The 25,826-nt window shown below is 40.4% G+C and overlaps 2 protein-coding genes across 11 annotated transcripts in view; one reads left to right on the top strand and one right to left on the bottom strand.

Moving 5' to 3' along the window:
• Window positions 1-4,587, bottom strand: part of COPS4 (COP9 signalosome subunit 4) — a 40,369-nt gene extending 35,782 nt beyond the window's left edge. Inside the window, exon 1 of one of the 3 annotated variants that reach the window (XM_025887779.2) lies at window positions 4,387-4,587. In XM_025887779.2, coding sequence (XP_025743564.1) covers window positions 4,387-4,460 — 74 coding nt within the window. In that variant the 5' untranslated portion in view covers window positions 4,461-4,587. The remainder of the gene's footprint in view (window positions 1-4,386) is intronic. The other 2 variants (XM_025887778.2, XM_073891864.1) reach the window with 2 other exon arrangements.
• A 14,736-nt stretch (window positions 4,588-19,323) lies between these two features.
• Window positions 19,324-25,826, top strand: part of LIN54 (lin-54 DREAM MuvB core complex component) — a 63,696-nt gene continuing 57,193 nt past the window's right edge. The window contains exon 1 of one of the 8 annotated variants that reach the window (XM_025887258.2): window positions 19,324-19,502. Coding sequence is in view for 4 of the 8 variants with exons in the window: in XM_025887260.2 (XP_025743045.1) it covers window positions 20,250-20,271 (22 nt within the window). In the remaining 4 variants the exon portion in view is untranslated. Of the gene's footprint in view, window positions 19,503-19,717; window positions 20,272-21,477; window positions 21,842-25,826 lie in introns of those variants that run through there. The other 7 variants (XM_025887263.2, XM_025887260.2, XM_073891857.1 and 4 more) reach the window with 7 other exon arrangements.

Here is a 25,826-nt window from a genome sequence, read left to right as displayed (position 1 = left end):
CGGAATATTACTCAGTCGTCAAAAAGAATGAAATCTTGCCATTTGCGACTACATGGATGGAACTAGAGTGTACTTTGTTAAGCGAAGTTAAGTTGGTCAGAGAAAGACAAATATATGATTTCACTAATATGTGGAATTTAAGAAACAAAACAGATGAACATAGGGGAAGGGAAGGAAAAATAAGATAAAAATAGAGAAGGAGGCAAACCATGAGACTCCTAACTATAAGAAACAAACTGAGGGTTGCTGGAGGGGAGGTGGGTGGGGAGGATGGGGTAATTGGATGATGGGTAGTAAAAAGGGTACTTGATGGCATGAGCACGGGGTGTTATATGCAACGGATGAATGACTGAATTCTACCCCTGAAACTAATAATATACCATATGTTAACTAAATTGAATTTAAATAAAAAAAAATTTTTAAAGAAAATGACTGATAATATGCAAGAGAATCTCGGTAAGATTAACAACTGATTTCTCAGCAAATTTTAATTTTAATTAAAATTTAAAATGTTAAAAAAAGAAATAATTTCCTAAATGAGCTCGATCTTTAAGTATTTTAAATATTTCAATGTAGTGTTAAGTGGGAAAGAGTGGAGGAAGACAGGTATTCTAGGCCAAAAAAAAAAAAAAAGAAATCACTATCTGAAATGCAATCTAGTTGGGGGAAGATAATATAAGGCCAAAAGGTAGATGTGTTTAGAATTAAGGGCTATGAGCCAAGCAGATAGGTTGTATTATGGCCTTGCCACAAGATATGTAACCTCAAGCAAAGTATTTCACCTCTGTACTTCAGTTTTCTCATATGTAATGTAAATTTTGCTCATTAAGGATTAAAAAATGTAAATAAAGATGTACTTGGCACATGATAAACATCAGATGTTAGGGAACTTCTCTCTTGAGATGGGAACCACTAAAACTGTTGTGTGTGGGAATAACAGAGAACCAGAGAACCTGAGTTATAAGGGGCCCTTGAGATTATATAGTCTTATCCTCTGGTGTGTATGTGTCCTCCATTTTTTGACAGTTCTATTCCATTCTATTACTAGAAAGTTCTAATCCAAAGTCCATCTCTGTAAGGCAGAGCAGTCTATTTTTTTTTCTGCAAAATGGCCTTTCTTTTTTAAGATTTTATTTATTTATTTGACACAGAAAGAGAGAGAGCACAAGCAGGGGGAGCAGGAGAGGGAGAAGCTGGCTCCCCACTGAGAAGGAAGGATCCTGAGATTATGACCTGAGCTTAAGGCTGAGGTCTGAGCCACCCATGTGCCCCTGCAAAACAGCCTTTCTAATAGTCAGAGAGCTAAAAGGTCTCCCATTACTCTCCTTTCTCCACGCTAACAGCTTCTTGTAAAATGAAATGTTTAGACTCCAAACCCTGCTATCCTCTTCTAGGTACCTTCTATATTGAGAAGTGGGAAGACAAAAAAAAAAAAAAAAAAAAAAAGGTCTTATTTCTATAGAAATAACTCAACAAAGACCTATAATCCATAACATCATACCTGCCCTCAAAGAGATCACATTCTAATTGGAAAAGTAGACAAGTAAACAGACAATTAAAACAATTAAGTGCTATGGTAGAGGTAAATATAATCTGCCACTGGGCATAAGAGCAACAAACCAGGTCCTGTGTGTGTGGGTAGTTATGAGTGTGTGTTGGTGGCTGTTCAGAAAAGGCTTTTTGGAAGAAATAATATCTCAACTGAGTTTCAAAGAACGGAGTACGTTTTAGCCAAGAAATTAAGACAGGCTATCGTAACAGCTACCTATTCAAATGGTCCCTCTTCAAGGCTCTCCTCCCTTCTAAAGTTTTGTATGAGATAATGATCATAATGCATAATATATACAAAAGTAGTTTATATAATTTGAAAAATGCACCTCATATGGTCAATTTCTTATGTCAACTTTAGATTATTGTGTTAATTCACAGCTATGAGAAAGCATTTCTAATTGAAGTTTGGGCAAGAAAAGCAGGCTGATAGGTTAAAAATAAGCTTTATAGAGTAGAAAAACCTGGGTTCAAATATAAGCTCTGCACCTTTCTAGCTATTCATTGATTCAACTAACACTTATTAAATGACTGCTCTGTTATAAATATTCTAATTGCTGGAAACACACAGTATCAATATTTTAGAAATGAATTTACTCTGCCATCCCTTTATATGGACTGCTTTGTCACTCAACTCCTAACATAAATCCTAAAACTACTGATATATTTCAAGAGTGCTTTCTTCATAGACATGTAGCTGGCAGAACTGTTTTGTTATGAAAATAAATATCCCAACACATTCCTGTAGAGATAGGACCAGATATGTACCTGTAGGCAAGGCCAAGACTTTCCTCAGAAAGCCCTGGCTATCAGTTATCAAGCACAACAATCTCAGGTGATAGACTATTACAATAATGGCCTCGAATGAATCATGCCCCATCTGTCCATGCCCCTTTCTAATGTAACTTGGCCACTCCTCCCAGAAAGAGGTACACTCCATTTTTCCTCCCCTTGAATCTGGGCTGGTCTTGTGATTTACTTTGACTTGTTTTAGAGAACTGACATTATGAGATTTCCACGGCTAGCCTTAAGTGTGGCAGCTTCCACTCTCAGCCTTTTGGAACACTTCTATGGCCCTATAAGGAACTACTGAATGAGAGACCATGTGGAGAGACAGAATCAGCCAGCAGCCTGATGTATATGTGAGCCCATTTTAGCTCCACCAGCCTCAAATGAGCTGCCAGCTGACTCTGCACCTGCATGAGTAAGCCCGGCTTAGACCAGCAGAACAGTCCAGTCAACCCAAAGAATCCTGAAAAATAATAGTTGTTTTACACTACTAAGTTTTTGGTTTGTAACATAGTAATACATAACTAAAGGATCCTATAAGATAGGTACTATTGTTTACCTGCAATTCACAGCTGAGGAAGTAAATTCTTAGCTTAAGTTTCAGAATTCTGCGAACATTTGAAAAACTGTATCTCTTCTGATAAAGAATGTACTTCATTTTCTTCAACAAAACAAAAAAGAAAGCAAAGCGTGGGGGGAAATATAAGCTGAGCATGGGGGAAAATATATGATCATTTTACTTTCATCCAAATCTAAAAATTACATGCAGAAAGGATTAAACCATGAATGAAGACAGTTGGTACTCTATGGAGTAAAAGACACATTCACCTTATTTACAACCCAGGGAATAAGTCATTATATGTACTTACTAACTGCTTTATAATAATAATAGTAACAAAGACAATTCTGTGGCACTAAATGTCAAGTACTGTTCTAGTAACATGTGTGATGTAAATGTATATACACACACATACTCATTTTGTCCTTAGACAAGAATAAGTCCTATTATCCCCATTTTCATGAGAAGGAAACTGCAGTACATAGTAGCTAAATCCAAGATACTCAGCTAGATTTCCCACTGATAAAACTAGATTACATGTGCCACCAGAGAAAAGATAGCAGAGTTTTCATAAAACACAGCCAAGGTTTCAATGGCCAGGTTAGAGCAGGTGTATCCCATTTATGTAGATGAACATGATCTCAGCTGTCAGGATGTAAATATTACCATCAACTTAAGACGCATACTTTAAACAGAATACAAGTTCATTACAAAAGAACTGTATAATGTTCTGTATAATCTACAAAAAGAAAACGGACAATTATCTATCTACCTACCTACCCACCTACGATTGTAACTGCTTGCATGACAGGCATATGTCACAAATTTTAACGTGGAGTGGATCTAACCCTTCAACATAAATTCCGCAAAATTCCTAAACAATTCAGATCCCTGCAAATATCACTAATCTAGACATCCTGACTCACGTTGTGAGGGCGTTCCGCTTATGTGCCCCTCTTCAGAGTTGGTGGCGGAGAGAGAACCCAAAACACAAGGTCTCACAGAAGATGGTCCAGGTGGTTCTGAACACATGATAGCGGCCATACCTCCTCACCCCTTTCAGCCTCTAGAAGCCATCTCCCAGAAAACCCTGCATCGAGGTCCCAGAATATACATTTCCCTCAATCAAAAAAAAAAAGGCCCAAAGAGAGACCAGAATTCGGTGTGAGAGGCCAGCCAGGGATGGAAAGAGACACCAGGGGAAAAAAAGAAGGCCGTGGGAGCAGTCGTCCCTCAGACCATGCTTCCAGAATCTTAACAGGTAAAGATGCTATCAAAGACAGAACAAGTTGACAGTCACCCCAAGTCTGACACCCCCCCCCCAGGGGTCCCTGCACCGGCTTTCCGCTGCTCCCAATTTTTGCGTCTACAAACGACCTCAGGCCCGCCCCCTTGGTCGTCAGGCTGTATCACATCCCAAAGCCGCCGTCAACACAAGAACAGGTCTATGGCTTCCCTCCCGACCTCCCAGGCCCCTGAGAAATACTCACTTGCCCGCAAGATCTTTATGAGAGCCGCTCGAATTCATGAGCTGGGCCAAATCCTGCCGCACGGCTGCCGCCATCTTTCTTCCAGCTCAGCAGAGGCTGCCGGGCCTCGCACAGCCAAAAAGAAAACGAGTGTAGGCCTCCAGACCGCAGCTAGAGGGAACCCGAGATGCCATAGAGTACCGACTGTGTGGGCCAGAGCGCCCGGTGCGAGAGCCTGCGCAAAGTCCGTCCCCAGAGTTGAGTGACGCGAAGCTCCACTCACGTCCGAGGCCCGTCCAGGATTCTCCCACAGGCTCAGGCTCGCGCGCTCCCACTTAGGATTGGCGGATGAAGTCGAAGGCGTGTGTTGCTTGTGCAACTCCAGTAAGTGCCGGGCACCCGAAATTTCCAAGTCGTCATTAATGAGGTTCCGTGTCTCACTTACGTGATTTACTGTTGTTCCTAGTTCTTTAAGACAGTCCTTAAACTTCGTGTGTTAAAAACGAATTGCTTTTATGTCCAATTCACCACAGACTGGTACTGTTGTAAAATACAGTAAAAAATGTACATATTTCTCCTCTGACTTTGTACCCTTTATATAGGGTGATCGTGCATCCCAGTTTGTCCAGGATGATGCCATTTTCCGTCTGTTGTCCTGGAGTGATTATTAACAACACCCCCTTTCACTCTAGAAACTGTTTCACCTGGATGATAAATTATATGGTCACCTATCTTTTTATGTAATTGTATACATTACTCATGTATCCTTATGGACTTTCTTTCTGCACATAAATTAAATTATTATCCTTTATTTATAGAAGATAACACACCATATCATTATTCCCCTTGATTTTCTTCACTTTTTTTGGTAGATCTTACCATGTATATCCAGAGAGCTTCCTCATCATTTTTTTTTTTTAAACTGGAGAGTATTGCATATAATGAGGGGATGGTCATAGTTTATTTAATCTTTATAACCCGACACTTAAATTGTTTTTAATCAATCAACCAGTGCTGCAGTAAAGAAGTTCCTACCAACAATATGTAGAAGTGCCATTTTCTACAGCCTTGCCTACAAAGGATATCAAACTTGAATTTTGTCCTCATGGTGTGTCATAAATAGAATGTTCCCTCTATTGGAAAGGGGAAAGGAGAGAAGACTAGAACAAGGAAATTCTTTAAGAAAGTAATGTGGAGATTGCTTACATCAATTCTGATACCAATCCGTTGGCAAGAACTTAGTCACATGACCAGGCCTAGCAACAGTGAGGCTGGAAATTCGGTTTCCAGTCCAGCAGCCCTTTGCCTAAGAAAAAGAAAAGGATGGGTTTAAAGGGACAGTCAGTAGTCTCTACTATAATCTGTCCCACTGATCACCTAGATATCTGCGTGTATCCTTCTTACAGTAGAATACTCTTACCCCTAAAGAAGAGAGATCAATTCCCTGTTCGTTTCTATACCAGCTCAAAAAGCAGGATGTTTGATGATGCACAACCCTCTCCATCTGATTGGGATATGTCTTTTCATGGCCCAGAGTTATATACACTGTAAAACAAATTATCTGCTCATGCCTGTACATGTAATACAAAACAACAGTGGAACAGGAACAGGATAACCACAGTTAAAACTCAAAAAAATTAGAATGTGAAACACATAGCCGTTACTTCTCCATAGCAATGATGGAACCCTGGGCAGGAATTAGAAATACTCAATACCTTGTAGGGAGTAAGTTCCTTGGTTAGACCCTCATTCTGCTCTTTGAGAGGATCTCCATTGTCCATTGTACTCTGGGCCCCAGTTTTGCCCTAGGAATGTAAGTTAACTGGATTTTGGAGAGTATTCCCTCTTTGGAGGAATGCCTTTGGATCTGGATTGAGAGCTTTTGTAGGCCAGGTTTTTCAGTGTTTTGTTTTTGTTGTTTTATTTAAATGTAATTTCATTGAATATTCAGTAAACTCTACTTCCAGACAGTTTCAGGTGCCAGTAACCACGCCCACAGTTGTTTCTAGAAATAGTTGTTAAATGTGGCCTATTTCCTGGATTCCACACTCAAACCTTTCTTAACATCTTTCTTTTTAATGACAGTCTTGAGGTTATCTGAAACAATAGGCTTAAGTGAGAAGGGAACTCTATTAATTTGATTTTTGCTTCAGTTTATCTTTGTTTTCTGTTGTTTTTTTGCCCATTTGTGTTTGCCAAAAAATCTTAATGGGCTATGAGAAAACCCAAAATCTCTTCTGCTATATAGGGGTACATAAGCAGTTGGCTTTTTCAACTTAGTGAAGCCCAAGAATTACCAGCTGTTCTATTTGCTTTTTACTCTGACTTTGAGGTTTATTTGTAATACCTTGCTGAAAGCAGAAAGAAGCAACCAAACATACAAACTGTCTCTTCCCATATACCTCCACTAGAGCTACAAGCTAGGTAGAGAAGTTGTCTGCCTTCCTGGTTCTTGTAATCAGCAATTTGACTAAACTTTTTGACATGACAAGGCCTCCCTTTTCCAGACTGCTCAGGGGTAATCCTGCTCAACCTCTAAAAGAATCTGTGTGGGCGCCTGGGTGGCTCAGTTGGTTAATCGACTGCCTTTGGCTCAGGTCATGATCCTGGAGTCCCAGGATCGAGTCCCGCATCAGGCTCCCTGCTCAGCAGGGAGTCTGCTTCTCCCTCTGACCCTCCCCCCTCTCATGTGCTCGCTCTCTCTCTCTCACTGTCTCTCAAATAAATAAATAAAATCTTTAAAAAAAATAAAAGAATCTGTGTATTTTTAGGTTTTACTTACAGCACGGTGGAAAAACAAACAAGCATGGTACTGGAAACATTCTCTTTTCAGTTGCTTAGCAGCAAGAAGTTAGCTAGGCTTGTTTGAATTAAGAAATTCTAATTCTGTTTTACTATGCAAAACCTTAGGTCCCAGCCCCTACTTACTGAGTCAAAACTGTTATATTATCAAAATCCATCTAGTAATTTTTGCACATTAAAGTTTGGGTAGCACTGCTCTAGCTTAGATGTCCACACCACTAGATAGATGAGTTCTCTCACTAAACTCTTGCCTATTAAAGCCATTTCCCTGGCTAGGAAACTCCCACTTTTATATAATCAGATATAAAAGCTGTTCTCTAACCTCTCTCAATTTCCCTACAAATATGCAGAGAGAGTCATCCTGGGGTCCTTTTCCTGGTGCATTTTCCACTCTGTGTCCCATGTGCCCAGCTCAAATATGCCTTGCTATAGAAATAAAAAAAGAGCATAGGTGATTGCATATATTCTGCTGTTTTCTGAGCATCAGTCCTTACTCTACATTTGTTCCACATGTTGCTAGTGCTGTGTGACAAAATTATTCTAGAGTCATCTTGTGTGTTTCCTAGCCTAGACCCATAATCAGCTGTTTCTCCAAGAAGCCCTTGTTCCTTTAGTTCATTTACAGATAACAATCTGAGTGCCAGGGATGTTCGTTGCTACTGTCTTGGTCATTTTGGGAACTTTTCATAGGACAGAACTAGGAAATATATATATATAGAGAGAGAGAGGATAAAATAAGTCATGAGTTCATTCTGATACTTCAAATTCCAGTATAGGTGATTTTACTTAACCTCTTTTGTATTACATCTGTATCTCCTTTCCTCCACATCCAGAATCCTGGTTCACAAGTACATAGGAGATTATAGAAGCAGCATATTCATTCATCCTACATTGTACACACAACAACTTCAGAATAGCAATACTAATACTACTATCCCCGATGTGATTGCTGAAGGAATTCAACATTTTCCTACTACTTTTCTTCCATTTCCTCTGTTCTATTGTGAGCACATACAGCTGTGACAAACTATACTTTCTTCCTCCTAATCCTCCTTTGGTCTTGTTCTGTAAGTAGTACACATTTAATGCTCACCATCAGCTCTTATATTGAGACCTCTTAGTCATTTTAGTTGGCTAAAGCTAGTTCTTTAATAGGTTTCTCAGGAAGGGGCTCCTGGAAAACATAATTTTGAATGTTCTTGAATGTTGGAAACATCTTGTGCCTTTAATTTTTGAAAATCAGTTTTGTTAGATAATCTTGACTCACTTTTCTTGAGAATCTGAAGTGTGATGCTCCATTTTCTTATGACCTAAAGCATTGCTGAAAAATAGCTCATGAGAGTCTAATTTTCTTTTCCTTATAGGTCACCTCATCTTTTTGCCTAGATGCCCCCCAATTTTTTTCCCTTTAACATCAAGTAATTTTACTAGACTATGTGCTGGTGTTGGTCATTCTGGGTCAATATTCTTAGGTATAGAGCGTGCTCTTTCAATAGATCGTTTCAATTTTTTCAATAATATCTTTAATTACAATTTTTCTTTTTGCTCTATTCCTTTGGTTTCTTTCCTCAGAAACTACTATTGTCTTTATGTTAGATCTTCTTTATCTTAATATTAGTCACCTTCCCTCAAAATCTTTTTCTTTTTTCACATTTTTAATTTTCTTTTCACCCTGTTTCTCTTAAGGCATTATCTGACACTTATATTTGCTCCTGGTTTCCTTCTAGTTGAGTCTTCATTCCCAAATAATGTTTTTATTGCTAATTCCTACTGAGTTCTGCCATTATGTTTTTCTGTCATGTCCTGTACCATTTTCTTTTCAATTTAACTAATGTGAAAAGTGTATTAAGGCTTACCTTCTTTTCAGTTTAACTGATGATTACCTTCCCTTTTCTGACATTCACTATCACTTTTTCTTTAGCAATATGTGAGGACAAGTTTCAGCCCTTTACTCGCTTCTGGACTCTCTAGTCCCCCATTGCCTCTGTATCATACCTCAATAAATGAGACTCATAGAATATTTTTACTTCCACATCCTTCACTTCTAGTTGAGACCTTGAAAATATATTGATGTCTGCCCCCTCCACCCTTACCTAGTTCCTCGGTTTCACTGAGATAGGTTGGTACTTTGTTCCATTTCAATAAATACTTGCTTTTCCTTTGCAGTATGGCTCTTCTATTTTAGGAATCCTTAAGTTAACACTTGGGCTGTAATTCCCAGTTTCATTGTCATTATTCACTTACATTACTATATAAATTATTCATCACAAATTCCCCTTCTCTTCATCTTCCCTGTCTTGATCTGATTGTTTTGTTGTTTGGTAGTGCTCACTCTTAAGTGATCCCTCAGAGGCTGTGCATGGGTAACATTATTTGTGATTCTGTGCATATTCACAAATATCTTTCCATCCTCTTGATGGTTGAATGAGATTTGGGCTGAGCTGCTGTCCTTTTCCCTCAGTGACCTGTAAAATGTTACTCCACCTCAACTCACCATCTGCAGCAGCCATCCCAGACAGCCTAACAACTCCTGTAGTTGTCAGCCCAAAATGGCCAGCACTTGATTGATCACTGACAGCTTCCCTAATTTTTGCCCCAACCAGGGAAAGCCAAATACACCCGCCCCCTACAACCAATTACATAGGATACCCCACTTCCGGGCTGCTGCTGACAGCTCCTCCATGCCAACTACCTCCAATCAGGGCATACCTGAATTCCCTTTTTCCACTATAAAGCTTTCCATTCCTCTGCTTGTCTTTGAGTATCTGTTAAACAGAAATGATGGTGTCCCAAATCCCTTGCTATAGAAGCTCCAAGTAAATAGCCTTTGCTTGTCCTTATTTGGCTTCGTTTATTTTTGCACCTTTCTTCTCCCTCTCTTGTACTTTTTCTTCTTCCTCTTCCTCCCCCTTCTCTTTCTCCTCACCCCTCCTTTCCCACCCCCACAGTCCCCTTTGTTCTTTTTGTTTTTCATCTTCTTGTAAGTAACTTGTTCTTTCCACCTGAAAGTTTTTGAAGATCTTCTCTTTATAGGAATTTCCCTCACATACGTCTAGGTGTGTCTTTTCTCATTGATATTACCTGGAACTCAGTGACCCCTTTCGCTTGCAGATGCATGTCTATCTTTAGGTCAGGGAAATCTTCTGTTATTATTTAATTATTACCTCTCTTTTTTCTGTTCCTTTCTCTCCTTCCAAAACTCCAAAAGTCACATAGCAGGTCTTTTGGATGTATCTTCAAAGTGATGTGCCGTTTCATCATAATTTCTCTCTTTATATATTTTTGCTCTGTGTTTTGAGCTATCTTTTCCACTTTTCAGGCCACTTAGCAGGATTCAATCCTTCTTCAATGTATCATCAGTGTTGTATTTTTAAAAATCATGATTTCCATTTATTTACTTGTGTAAAAATCTTATAGCTGCTTTATTTATAATAGCCTCAAATGAAAACAACCCAAATGTCCATCATAAGGAAAGTGAATAGAGAAACTGTGGCATATGTATTCAATAGAATACTACTCAGCATTAAAAAGGAAAAAAAAAACTATAGATATATGCAGGAATATGAATGAATCTCCAAACATTATACCGAAAGAAATCAGACATTAAAAAGTACATATAATAAGAGTCTATCTACATGAATCTAAGATTCTAATTCTAAGTCAAACAAAAACTAATCTATGGTGACAGAAAATCAGAAATTACTTAGGGAGGGGGGAAATGGGGAAGAATGGTAATGTACTGGGAAGTAGCAGGAGGTGATGAAAATATTCTATATGTTTACAGAGGTGTGGGTTACATGGGTGGTATGGTATAGATTTATCAAAAAAAATTCATCATACTGTATACTTAAGATCTGTGCATTTTATTGAATGTAAAATCTCAATTTAAAAACAATAAAATGCTTTTTGTGCAATTGTCTTGTGTGTGTATTGAATTTAGTCTTAAGGGCTTTTATTTATGTATTTATATATTTATGGTTTAAGAAGTCTTCTGTCTTCTTTAGCACTTTCAAAAGCTGGTGGTCTGTCAGTTTCAAAGGAAGAGAAGTTTCAGTGCAACTTTTTTGTTTCCTTAAAGCTCCTCTTTGTCAGGATGACCAAGTTCTTTTTCTTTCTTTCTTTTTTTTTTTTGACAGTTTATCTCATTGTTATATTTTTAATTGAAGTATAATTAACATATGGCATTATATTAGGTTCAGGTATACAATACAGTGATTCGACAATTCTACACATTACTCGGTGCTCATCATGGTAAGTGTACTCTTAAACCCCATCACCTATTTCACCCGTCCCGCCACCCACCTCCCCTCTAGCAACCACCCGGTGGTTCTCTGTATTTAAGTCTGTTTTGTTTGTCTCTTTTTTCTTTATTTGTTTTGTTTCTTAAATTCCACATATGAGTGAAGTCATATGCTGTTTGTCTTTCTCTGTCTGACTTCTTTCACTTAGCATTATACCCTCTAGGTCCATCCATGTTGTTGCAAATGGCAAGATCTCATTCTTTTTTATGGCTAAGATTCCATTGCATATATATATATATGTGTGTATATATATATATATATATATATATATTCTACATTTTTATCCATTCATCTATCAATGAACACTTGGGCTGCTTCCATATGTTGTCTATTTTAAGTAATGCTGCAATAAACATAGAGGTCCATTTATCTTTTTGAATTAGCATTTTTGTTTTCTTTGGGTAAATACCCAGTAGTGGAATTACTAGATCATATGGTAATTATATTTTTAATTTTTTGAGGAACATCTGTATTATTTTCCACAGTGGCTGCACCAGTTTGCATTCCCATCAACAATGCATGAAGGTTCCTTTTTCTCCACATCCTCACCAACACTTGGTATTTCTTGTCTTTTTTATTTTAGCCATCTTGACAGGTATAAGGTGGTATCTCACTGTGGTTTTGATTTGCATTTCCTCGGTTATTAGTGATGTTGAGAATCTTTTCATGTGTCTGTTGGCATTTGTGTGTCTCAGAAGGTCCTCTTAAGAACAGTGCCAGCGGGACGCCTGGGTGGCTCAGTCGTTAAGCATCTGCCTTCAGCTCAGGTCATGATCCCAGGGTCCTGGGATCGAGCCCAGCATTGGGCTCCCTGCTCAGCGGGAAGCCTGCTTCTCCCTCTCCCATTCCCCCCTGCTTGTGTTCCGTCTCTCGCTGTGTCTCTCTGTCAAATAAATAAAATCTTTTAAAAAAAAAACAAAACAGTGCCAGGGCAGGTACTATACTCCCACTTGAAGGACTATGGGTCTTCTCAGACTACACTCTCTCCATTATCCAGTATGTTCTGATGCTTTTCCCTTTCTCTCTCTCTCTAGACTCACTATAACTTGAGGCTTCATTCATGTCATCTAGTGCCCACTGTGTGTCTGCTCATTCCCAAGTATTCATGTTTCAATTTGGGTCATATAGTTGAATTGGAAGTGGGAGAGAAGGGTGAAAGATATGTGATAGTCTGATTCATTTTTATAAACTAGCTGGTACCCAAAACTTTGTGCCTTGTATTTAGTAAGGAATCAAAAATATTTGTTACACTGAGTAAAAAACATAGTTGAGTAAATAAATAGACCTAGAAAATCCCAGCATCATTGAATGTTGTTTCCATCTAAATTTCCCTTCTCTGGAGTTGGCATTAAAATCAAGGAACATACAAATCCAAAGGTTGAGTAGGAACTAATGTTAGTGAGATAGAGAAGATGGTCCAAATCTGCTACCAACTATGGGAACAACCAGAAGCGAATAGTGAAATCTGGGTTGTAAAGCAAGAGCTCTGAGACGCAGAAAGACAAGTAGGAAGGGATGGGTTAAGAGAGTAAGTAGAGGGACACCTGGGTGGCTTAGTCAGTTAAGCGTCTGCCTTCAACTTAGGTCATGATCCCAGGGTCCTGGAATCAAGTCCTGGGTAGGGCTCCTTGCTCAGCAGGGACTCTGCTTCTCCCTCTCCTGCTGCTCCCCCTGCTTGTGCTCTCTCTGACAAACAAAATCTTAAAAACAAAAAAAAAAAGTAAGAAGGGCTATCTTGGGTAAAAACTGTGATGAGCATTATGGTCCAACAATAGATACCCCAGACCCTCTTAACAAAACAATACCTGGAGGACTTACAGCTTCTGCCTAGCACAGAAGGCTGAAAAAAGCATTGTTCCCACCGTCACAACAACAAGCTAGGCAAGTTACAAAATCATAACTTTTATTGAGCCAATCAGAGAGCTGAGGTCACAGGACAGCTGACTAGCCTGAATCCAAGGAAAGACAAGCTGCTTGTAAACAGGTGAGAGGCAAGCCCTGGGTCATCTGTGGCATAGCATATGAAGGAAAATAAAGCAGCCATTCAAACAGCAAAGAATTCTGCTAAATGTTTAAATAAATTGTTAAAGATTGAGTATGGGCTTGCATGCTTGTGGAATCCCATGGAAACCACAAAGATAAGGGGAATTCACATCACCGGCTCTTCTCTAGGGAAGGTGTTTTGTAATTAAAAGGAAAAGAAAAAAAGCTTTACCTCGTTTCTAGTCTCTCTAGAGGCAGAAGTCTGTTGGGTGGAAGAAGAGCGTATTCCTTTTTTTTTTTTTTTTTTCTTTTTTAATTTGTCAGAGAGAGAGACAGCACCAGCAGGGGGAGATGCAGGCAGAGGGAGAAGCAGGCTCCCCGCTGAGCAAGGAGCCTGATGTGGTACTTGATCCCAGGACCCTGGGATCATGACCTGAGCCGGAGGCAGACGCTTAACGGACTGAGCCACCCAGGCATCCCAAATGAGCACATTCCTTCAAACACATTAAACTCTGGGTCCAGGTCCAAATGAGCAAGGCCGAGAGAGGGGAAGCACTTCCCTCTCTGTGTGAGCCCTTCTTTCAAGTTCCCATACCCTGTCTCAAGATGTGCCTTTTTTCAGGATGACTGACATTGCAAATACTTCCGTCAAGTGTAAAGCCCACTCCTAACTATGGGGATGGTTACACCCTAGCAAGACAAGTCCTTGCTTATCCACAGGGAATATGTTTAATCCCTCTAGTGGATGCCTGAAACTACGGATAGTACCGAACCCTCTACATTCTATGCTTTTTCCTGTACATACATACCTATGATAAAGTTTAATTTATAAATTAGTCACAGTAAGAGATTAACAACAACTAATAAGATAGAACAATTATAGCAATGTACTATAATATATATGAAGTTATATGAATGTGGTCTCTCTCAAAATACTGTACTGTACTCACCTTCTTGTGATGATGTGAGATGATAAAATGCCTACGTGATGAGATAAAATGAGGTGAGTGTCGTAGGCATTGTGATTTAGTGTTAGGGTTAAGCTACTACTGACCTTCTGATGACATGTCAAGGAGGATCTGCTTCTGGACCAGAGTTGACTGCAGGTAACTGAAACCTCGGAAAGTGAAACCACAGACGGGCAGGGGGAGGCAGGACACTAGATCAGAGCATTACAGAGAATCCTCTACTTATATCCTTTTTTTGGGGGGGGTAAAGATTGATTTATTTCAGAGAGCGAGCTTGAGAGCATGTCAGCTTGTGTGAGTGGGGGGAGGGGCAGAGGGAGAAGGAGATAATCTCAAGCAGACTCCCTGTAGAGCACAGCACCCAAGGGGCTCGATCCTACCACCCTGAGACCATGACCTGAGCCTAAATCAAGAGTGGGATGCTTAACCCGATTGAGCCACCCAGGCACCCCTACTTCTATCCTTTTAATTACAAAAACAAAAATAACTATTATAGAGGCAAATAAATCTTGTTGCCAAGAGGAAAAATAATGAACTCTGTCTACCATCAGCAGATGACTTTAGTGGTTGATTTTAATTTTCAGGTGGTTTGACATTATTAATTACATCATGTACCATATGTGAAAAAATTTAGGGTATGTTCAGAATGATACTGATCTACATTCCCTTATTAGAAACCACTGAGTATTGGGTGCCTGGGTGGCTCAGTTGGTTAAGCGACTGTCTTCAGCTCAGGTCATGATCCTGGAGTCCCAGGATCGAGTCCCGCATCAGGCTCCCTGCTGAGGGAGTCTGTTTCTCCCTTTGACCCTCCCCCCTCTCATGCTCTCTCTCTCAGGTAAATAAATAAAATCTTTAAAAAAAAAAAAAAGAAAGAAACCACTAAGTATCAGTGTAGTTTGGAATTGAGGATAAATAATTTTAAAAACTTTTTTCTTTTAAAACCAACTTTGGGGCACCTGGGTGGCTCAGTCGGTTAAGTGTCTGCCTTTGGCTCAGGTCATGATCCCAGGGTCTTGGGACTGAGCCCCCCATCAGGCTCCCTGCTCAGTAGGAAGCCTGCTTCTCCCTCTGCCTCTGCTGCTCCCCATGCTTATGCTCTTCCCTCCACAAATAAATAAAAAATCTTCAAAAAAAACACAACCAACTTTAATGGAGTATAATTGACATATAATAAAATGCATCCATTTTAAGAATACCCAGTGAGTTTAGGCAGGCCAGGTTTGTCGCTGAGTTTGTCATAAACTTCATGAAATCCTTTAGTTTTCAAAAATTTTGGATTTTGAAACTGTTGATAAGGGATTATAGATCTGTTATAAAAGAGTTATGTGATAATGGAAAAGAATACAGTGATAATTACACTTATATAGATGTATAAATTGCTTGTATAGCGACATCTGGACTTAATGACAAATGGACTCATGAACCTCTGGGTAATCTTTTGGATACTAAGCTATTTTAAGAAAATTTTATTAACTACTGTATAGTTTGTACCTAACAGTATACCTGGAACATAATAAGTACCCCATAATACATTTCATTTTTGTCTATTGATAATTCTACCCAACTCATACTTCTATACCGCTATCTTTTTTGTTAATTAAAAACATTTTTTGCGGGGTGCCTGGGTGGCTCAGTCGTTAAGTGTCTGCCTTCGGCTCAGGTCATGATCCCACTCCTGGGATCGAGCCCCGCATCGGGCTCCCTGCATGGCGGGGAGCCTGCTTGTCCCTCTCCCTCTCCCCCTGCTTGTGTTCCCTCTTTTGCTGTGTCTCTCTGTCAAATAAATAAATGAAATCTTAAAAAAAAAACCATTTTTTTTTTAATCTTGAGTAGGATCCATGCCCAACATGGGGCTTGACCTCACGGCCCTGAGATTAAGAGTCATGTGCTCTATCAACTGAGCCAGCCAGGTGCCCCTATACCATTATTTTTTCATTTTCTGTACTGATATTTTCCTCGGAAACCTCCTTTATTTATTTAGAAAGCTCTAATTTTTCTACCTGTTTATTGTCTGTCATTTCCTGTGGAACTGTGCTGTCCAGTATATAGTCATCAGCCACACACAGCTATTTAAATTTAAATTAAGGATAATTAAATAAAATGAAAAATTCAGTTTCTTTGCTGCAGTAGACACATTTCAGTGGTTTGATAGCCACATGTGGGCTATGTTTACTGTATCAGATAGTGTGAATATAGAACCGTTCCACCATTGGGGAAAGTTCCACTGGATAGAGCTGCTTCATCTTGTTTGCTACGTTATTCCCAGTGCCTTTCACAGTGCTTGGGATCCAGTAGAGGATCAACAAATACTTGCTGAATAAATGTTTTTAGTTTATCTGTAAAAGCATTCAGGCAAATATAAAGCAAAGATTCTTTTTTGAAATAGAAATGTTTGAGTAACAGTGACTCTTAGGAGCTAAAATGTTTTCTTTGAAAAGGTAAAAATTAGGTTATATTTTACTCTGTATTATAGCTTTGATTATTAATGGGTTTTAGTCACTGAGCATTTACCAGCACTGTTTAAATTGTTTTATGTGTATTTTCTCAGTAATCGTCACAGCAACCTTATGATGTCTACACTATTCCCAATTTACAGATAAAGAAATTGAGATAGAGGTGGAAAGTAACTTGCCCAAGATCATGCAGTTACTAAGTGGCAGGGCCAGAATTTGGACCCAGGTAGTCTGGCTCCAGAGGCTAAGCAATTAACCCCAACACTGAGCTCTTTGTGATTTATTTATTTATTTTTAGAGAGGGAGAGGTGGGTGGGGAGGTAGGAGGAGGGGGAGAAGGAGAGAATCTTAAGCAGGCTCCACGCCCAGCAGGGAGCCTGAGGCGGGGCTCAGTCTCACAACCTTGAGATCATGACCTGAGCCAAAATTGAGAGTCAGATGCTTAACCGACTGAGCCACCCAGGTGCCCCACTTTGATTATTTTTTTAAAAAGATTTTATTTATTTGAGAGAGAGCAGGAGCAGGGGAGAGGGGCAGAGGGAGAGGGAGAAGCAGACTCCCTGCTGAGCAGGGAGAGGGAACCCAACAGGGTCTCCATCCAAGGACCCTGGGATCATGAGCTGAAGGCAGACGCTTAACTGATGGGGCCACCCAGGTGTCCCTTTATTATTATTTTTAATAAGAACCATTTAGTCTCTTCTTTCCAGTATTTAAACCTCTATTTTCTTTTTCCTTATTTAATTACACTTAGCTAGGACACCCTAGAAAACGTTAAATAATAGCTGCTATAGCCCTCCATCCTTGTCGGGTCCCTCCCTGACTTTAATGTGAATGCTTCCCTCATTTCACTCTAAGGTATGAAGTTACTGTTGTTTTCTGATGATTATCTTGATACATTTAAAGAATGGTCTTTTATTTCTGGTTTACTATAAATTTTTAAATTTGAAATGGCTGTTGAATGTTATACAATGCATCCCTAAAGAATATCATTTGGCTTTTCTCCTTTAATAAATTACCTGAGATTTCTTAGTGTTAAACCACCATTCTTGGAATAAACCATACTTCGTCATGGTATGAATTCTTTTTATTACACCACTGTTTTTGATATTTTAATACTCATTTTTCTTTGCAACAAAGTCATAGTGAGAACAGAAGAATTCCTCTCTTTGGGTATTGTTTGTCTTGGGTTTTCATATTAGCGTTATGCTAGCCTTGTGGAATAAACTGAGGAATTTTCTCCCTTTTTGGGATAGTTTCCCTAGAATCCAGCCAGGGTTTGATACCCCATCTCAACTCCCTTCTTCTTCTAGAGGTGTCCACAGTACTAGAGGTGTCCACTAGCTCTCAAGGCTCCTCATAAACTGGACTAATCTACTGATCCCCAACCAAGTCTGTGTATCTTTCAATCTCCCTTTCCTTGCACAGGCCACAGACCCTCTGGCTTCTGAGCCTTTTCTAATTTCATGCCACTTGCCTTGTCATTGGGAGATATGGGTGGTGTTGATTTTTGCAGGACAGAATTAACATTTGAGGTGGGAACTGTGTAGCTGCTTGACACCTCTCACTTCACTTAACCCTCAAAATCCTGGGATTTTTACTTTGTAGATGGGAAAAGGAACCTGATAAATTGCTATACACTAATGTGTGAGGTGCCAGAATTTAAAACAAGGACTGCTTGATTCCAAAGCAACTGCTTCCACTACAACGTAAGTCTCACCTGGTCCATTATGGTCGCTGGCCATAGTCTCTGACGTTGACTTGTATGTCCTCCGTGCTCCGTTGGCAATTATAGACTGTACTACACCATTTGACATTGCCCTCTTTCGTATTTTTTGTTTCGTCTGTGTAGTTCTTGTCTCATACTGCAGTTATTAACTGAATGCCTGTTGATCTGACTCCACATTTAGCTATCTTTTCTTATTTTATAATAAAGGGCATCGACGAAAACAAAAGGAAAAGGTGACTAAATGCAAATAATTTTGATTGTGTTAGTCTTAGCTACACATTGCAAAAAGTCCCTTTCAAAGTAAGTTTAACTCTGCGTGGTCTCCCAAGGACTTTTTAGCGATCCCTGCAAAATCAATGCCTAAAAACAAAGAGAGAGGGCGTTTGTGAATATTGATTTACCCAAGCACATCAAACAATGGCAGTTTGCTGGAAGTCGCACCTTCAGCACTAACTTCCTAACAAGGAAAGCTAGAATATGAGGCACTCTCAACAGCAGGCGCAACCCGGCTTACCCCCTCCCACCTTCGGCCGTATGGAACTTTCCCTGTGAAAGCTTTGACAGAGCGCTCCCTAAGAGTCACGTGGGGCTGGAGCGTACTCCCGCGCCCTGCGGAATGACGCGAGGCTCGGGTTGCCAAGGGGAGGGGCAAGGCGCCGCGGAAGGGGCGGGGCGAAGGAAGCCAGCCGGGAAGGCGGGGCCGGTGGAGGAGAGGGGCGGGCGGACAGGGGCGCGCTGGCGGGGAGGGCCCAGCGTATTATGGGATGCGGCGGTGGAATGGCGCTGGGCGCGTGATTTTGAACAAACCCGGGTCTGTGTCTCGGAGGCGCCGCCGCCGCCGCTGCTGCTGGGAGCCTAGGGAGCGCGGCGCGAGGAGCAGGCGGCGGCGCCGCCGGCTTTGGTGAGTGTCAGCCCCGGGGGTGGGGACATCTGGGCGGGAGGGCGGGAAGGGGACACCGGCCCCCGCTGCGGGTGGTGGAGCGGGCGGAGGGCGCCGGACCGCCCCCTCTGAGAGCCCGGGCTGGTGGATCGTGGCGGAGAGCGGGAACCTGCGGGCTGGGGGCCGCCGCGCCCTCCTCGGCCGCAAGGGGCGGGAGGATCCTCCCCGCTTGGCCTCTTCCAGCCGGCACCCGGGAGGGCGGCTGTCACCCGGTAGGGCCGGCGCTGGGCCGGCCGCCCGCCCTTCCCGGCAGTCGGGAGGAAGGGTTCCGGCGGCTGTTGACACGCACCTTGCGTGGCCGGAGAAGCCGACTGTGTCCGCCCTGGGTTTCTGGGAACCGGTTTTGCTGCTGTGTCATTTTGTACCAGCCCCTCCTTTCCTTGCTGCCCGCCGCCCCGTTCTTCCTATGCCCCTTTGTATGATCTCTTCGTGTATGTCCGTTTTCCTCGCGAAGCCCACCATCTAAATGTCATAATGTCCCCGAGGTGCACGGGGAAAGGGAGCGGGCCGGGACTTAGCTTGGCCAAGCAACGGTAAACACCAAGCAGAGTGCGGATGGATGGGGCTGGCGGAGGAAAAATAAAGTTTAAACATGAAGAAACTGGGAAGACTTGAGACTCTCAGGCTCGAGCAGGCTGCATAGATAAAGAGCGATTGGGCTGGGTGGTAGCTAGCACTTGTTTAAAGCCTGAATCTACTGGCTTTTATATGGAGTTGTCATTCAAGAAAGGTAAGGAAATGAAATGGCCTTTTCAATTTCCACCTCACTCTTCTTAGACTAACTTTTTTAAAACAGACAGTAGAGTGGCCCTGTTCTCAACCTTGAAATTCAATTTGATCATTGCAGGTAGGTCTTTAAGAGTTTATATTGTAGTTCAGTGGTGGGTTTAGAATTCAGCTTTTTGAATGCGCGACTACCAAAGCTTTCTGAAATTAACAAAGATAACCAATTTGATTTTTTGTTTTTGTTTTTTAATTCTGGTCTTGTCGCAAGCCTTGCAGCTTGTGGTTTTGTGTTATTTCTTAGATGATTAAAGAAATGCTTATGTTCTTTTTTAGTTATTAAACCGCATAATGAGAGTAGCTGGTGGGAAAGATGGGTAACAGGTCTTGTTCTAAAGCAAACTATTTATTTTGTCTGTATTAAATATATCTGTGGTAGATTTTTTTTCATTTGGTGACAGATCTTAAAAACATTTGGCAAATAATTTTAGTTTAGAGGTATATTTTCTGTACTTTAGAAATTGTTCATGAGTAGGATCAATACATTTAAAACCTTGTTGGGCTTTGACATCTTAAACCAATGACAAATTGGAAGTCACAGTGTTCACGGACAGAAATGATCAGATGAAATCAAGTGGAGAGGGAAAATAGTTCAGAACTTTATTTTTAAAACTATACCACATCTAGTTTTGACCACATCATCAGCATGTGGATCAGTGCCTGTAATTTACAAATGTGTCAGAGATCAGACATGCATATGGAAATGGGCCGTTCTGTCAAAGTAGTGCCGACAGTAGAGGAAAACGTCAGAGTTGGTGAATGACATTAAAGGTCTTTATCATGTTTTTAGTATCTGAAATGAGCAGAGTAAATAAAACGCATTCCATCATCCGTCTCAAGTTGCTTTTCTGAAAATGAAAGAGTTTGGGTTCTTTGTCCTTATGCCGCTTTCCGTGTGGCTTTTGCTCTTCAAAATATTTTTTTGCTCTTCCAAATAAAAATATGCCGGACTTGGGACTCGGCAGGTAGAGGGACTTCCTTTCACGTAGCTGCCGGGCCCGCAGAAGCACCATTTTTCGCTGTGGGGTGAAAGGTCTCGGCGTGGGCTGTGTGTGCGTTTGTATCTCCCTGTGCATTTGAAGGTTGGCGGGGCGGGCGGGAGGTTTCCCCGGATATGTGGGTGTGCGCCTCTCCGGAGGGGAGGGCCGAGGAGGGGAGGAGGAGGAAGGGGGAGGTTACTGGCGGCGGCGGCGGCGGCGGCGGCCCGGGCTCGGGCTGTCGGGGAAGCTGCTGAGCTGTGATGGTGATGACGAGGTGAAAATGGCGGATCTTTCGAAATACAATCCCGGCCCCTGACATACCAGAGGCGGCGGCAGCGGCGGCGTCTCCACCCGGACTCCCTCCCCGGCCCCCCGGTTCCCTGTAGCGCTCCAGTGCGGGCAAACTGGGAAAGGAAGCGGCTGGCCGGAGCTACCGTGCACAGGCAAAACAAGCACCGCCCGGGCTCGGAATTGCCCGGGACCTTCTGGAGCCCCCACCTCGGAGCCGGAGGGAGGAGAAAGCGGCAGCCACTGGAGGTAGAGGAGAAGGGGGTATCCGAGGGCTTCTCTGCACTGAGATCTCTTTTATTTAGGGGGGTGATGGGGATGGGAGGAATTGCGTTGTGGATCAAGGAATGACTAGTCCAGAGTGCAAAGAATCAGTAGCCTTGTAATGACATCAACATTATTCTATGAGTGTTAAGAGGGCTCGAGTTTGCTCTTATACCTAAGGCTGCTGCTGAGGCCTAGAGGAACCGCTAGCACTTATCATGATTTCCTGACTTAATATTTAAAAACATCCACTGTAGTGGGTGTTGGTTTGATGATGTTCAGTTTATAGGGTTGTATGTTTCTTTAGAGAGGCAGAGCATAGGCATTTTTTTCTGCATTTAAGCTCTATGTCTTAGATCATAGTCTATAACTTGTTAGGGTATGGATGCTCACATTTTTTGAGCATATGGACCAGTTTTGTAACAGTTAAAAATATTTTCTTTTTCTTTTATGGCTCTGTCATCTATAGAGTGACCCGTTTACCCCTGCCGTTTGGCAAATAACAGTTGAGATACTGTCAGTCATATTTCATATCCATGTTATTCCCCCCCCTCCCCAATCCATTTCATGCATTTGGAGACTAAAGTTACAGAATATTTTGCAGTATGTAAGCTTTATAATCCAAGTGAAATACAGCTGTGGGAGCTCTCTTTTGGCTCACAAGTTTTACGTTCATTGTTAAGGAAGTTGTGATGGCCTGATGCTCCCACTTGATGTGAGGACACTAAGTTGATAGAGGTGAATTGAGACCTCTGTTTTGTTCTGAATGCTGGACTTGTTAGCTCTTTGTTTAAAGAGCTGGCGCATTGGATTGATTGACTTTATGACCATAGTTTATGGCCATAGTTTAATTTTGTTTGGTTACCTAAAGATCCATGTATGTTTTAGATTGTGCTACAGATCCCTCAGGAGGTCTGTCTGCTTGCACACTCCAGTAGTGTTACTGAAAAGTTACATGTGAGTCAAATTTTTATACATTAATTTGGGGCCCTCTGGTTTTTTCCAGCTTTTGTAGTGGAAGGTTGGGTCAGTGACAGTGAGTATATTAGCCTGAACAGAGAGGTGAATATTTAAGAAATGCCCACTGGTAATGTTTATGATTAGCAGTCATTTCCCTTACCCATGTTTCCTACAAAGAGATGATGTCATAGAATGACATACAATATCGTACATTATGTATTTTATTCAGAGGAGAAATATTTTTGGTATATGTGTGTATATAAATAACTTAGGCATTTGGCTTTCACTCATTAGAAGAATAAGGGACCAAAAAAATTTTAGGGGAAGTAACTGCAGAGGTATTCAGAAACTTTAGTTAATGAGTATTTTGTTAAATATGTGTCTGATGTTCTTGTATTATCCAGTAGGGATTTGGTTTTGTTTTTTCTTAGAGCTTTTCTGTTGCCATTATTTGGTACATGTTAACTAGCTTCTAAGTTAGTAGTAAAACTCAGAATTTAAAAAGTAATTAAAATAAAGAGGGAGAGTAAAATGCTTTTTCCATTGGCTTTTTCTTTTAATCACAGAGGACTATTGTCTTTTTTTGTGATTCTTTGTGATTGTCTTTAAAGGCCAGTTTTCAGATTGTTATGGTTAAAACAATTGTCTATTAGGGCACCTGAGTGGCTCAGTTGGTTGGGCATCTGCCTTCGGCTCGGGTCATGATCTGACGGTCCTGGGATTGGGTCTTGCATCTGCCTCTGCCTCTCTGTCTCTCATGAATAAATAAATAAAACCTTAAAAAAAAAACACAATTGTCTATTAATAATTAGAAGCGTATTAGAAAGAAATGAAGGAGGACTTATGCCACCGGAGAAAATCTAGTGTCTTTTTTGGGGAAGAGGAGCATTATGGATTTTCAGTATTTATAACAAGTGTTGCTATTGGGTATTTCTTATGTGTCACATACTGTGCTAGGGATAGGGCATATCTCAGTATCATTGCCTCAGGAAATTTTCAGTTTAGGAATTGTTGGGAGGTAAAATTGGAAGGATGGATTGGGTAGAGCTTTAATGCAGAAGGCCTTGAGAGTTACAGAAGATTATTTAAAACAGGAGAGTGACAGCCTCAGAGATGCACTCAAGGGAGTTAAATTCTGTGGTTTTTACAGAGACTGTGTTGTAGGTTGGAGGAAACAGAGGTAAAAGTACCATACCAGGTTTCAAACTCTGAAGATTTGGAATTCTTGGTTGCAGTGGGAAGGAGACATTGTGCAGGTGTAATCTGCCTGGTGTATGCCAGATCAATAGTTCTATGGAGAGACATCAAAGATGATGAGATTTTAAGCCCTGTCATTTGACAGAATATCGAAGGCCATAAAAAGCTAATTTAGTTGGAGAAAGAGGAAAAGAATTTTCATTTGAGTTCGAGTATACCACATAAAACTATTTTCATAGTAACCCTGCAAGTAAACGGAGGCTTAGTGAGATTACTGTTCAGGGTTATGTGTTAAACAACTGGAAGAGCCAAGATTTGGAAATGGATCTTTCTGATTTGAATCCCTGTGTTTTGTCCACCATGTTAGTCTTAAGCATGAATAATATATATAGTCCCCCCTTTAAACAGAAAAAAAAATATTGTGGGTCCTTATATTGGCCTAAATAGTTTTATTAAAATATTTAATTTTTAGGTGTATATAAATATAAATTCCTTATGTTTATTGCTTTTATGTAAGTATAAAACACAAGTAGATTTATAAATTAAATATAAACAAAACTATAAAGCCAGTAAAACAAATTAAATTTAGGGTAATGGATGATGTTGTTTTGCTGAAATAAATTCTTTGCATAGTAAATATACTATTGCCTGCCTTGGCAAGGTGTGCAGTTTTCTATATACTATACATCCTGTGATAATCCATTTCCTACACCACTTTTGTGCATTTGAATGCTGCAAAGCTTTCCTCTTTAAATCACAGATGCTTTGGCTTTCACTTGGCACAAATATATCATTTACCTTATAAGACCCTTCTGTGCCTTTTTTTTTTTTTTTTAGCCCACCCTAGTTCTAGTACCATTGATTATGGATATGAGGTAGTTATTCAGATGATCCAGAATACACTGTTTAAAACATATTATCAAAATGAAAATACAAATTTTTCGAATCTTCCTCAGGACTCATGGCTTATAGTCCACTGCTCCCAGTTTAGTTTGAGAAATGTAGTTATATACTAAATTTTTGAGTTGTCAACGTTTGATTTTAGAAATCAGAGCTAAAATCCAAATGGTGTAGTTAACCAGTTAGTCTGGTGGTAAGCTCTAGGTACAAAAGTATAGTTCTTAAACACTCAGATATTTTTGTCTAATCTAACAAATTACTCATCTGTAATATGGTGATAGGTCACCACTTCATAATGTCATATGCAAGAATGAAACACTTGAACAGTTGTTCATCCTGGTTGTCCTTCACCTGTAGTTAAGAAAGTAACAGTGTTTTAGCATGATAATATTCCATGTGGAACTCTTAAGAGATTTAAAAGCATAGAGCATTTGCCATTTCTATATTACATTATTTTTTATTTTGTATTTATTTATTTTAATCACTGTCCTAAGTCAGACCCTCCATTTATCGCTGTCTTGAACTAATTACTCTAATAGCCTTCTAACTTGTCTCTCTGCCTCCAGTCCAAAAAAACACTGAGATGAAGTTAATTCTCCCAAAGTATAACTGTGATCACGCCATTCTTCTATTGATTTCTAAGCTTTGTTAGGGCAAGGTCTTCGGTTAATTACCCATAATGCCCTTCACAAAGTTGGGAAGTAATAAATATTTGTTAATTAAATGACTGATAAAAATTATAAACTAGTTAAAAATTAAGAGAACTGTTTCAATTTAAGATGGAATGTAATTGCAGAGAGTATTGGTTAAAATCTAATTTTGAGTATTTAAAAACTTATTTGAAAAGGAGTTTCTCAGTTTGTGCCTTGTGAGTTTATTTTATTTGAAGTGTTGTGAAGTCTCAGCATTATAT

The sequence above is a fragment of the Callorhinus ursinus genome, unplaced genomic scaffold (genome assembly GCF_003265705.2).
Source record: "Callorhinus ursinus isolate GAN/ISIS: 27379988/994484 unplaced genomic scaffold, GSC_fseal_2.0 scaffold4, whole genome shotgun sequence".
Taxonomy (NCBI): domain Eukaryota; kingdom Metazoa; phylum Chordata; class Mammalia; order Carnivora; family Otariidae; genus Callorhinus; species Callorhinus ursinus.
Note: the sequence above shows the minus strand (reverse complement) of the source record. Positions and strands in the feature narration are given on the sequence as shown.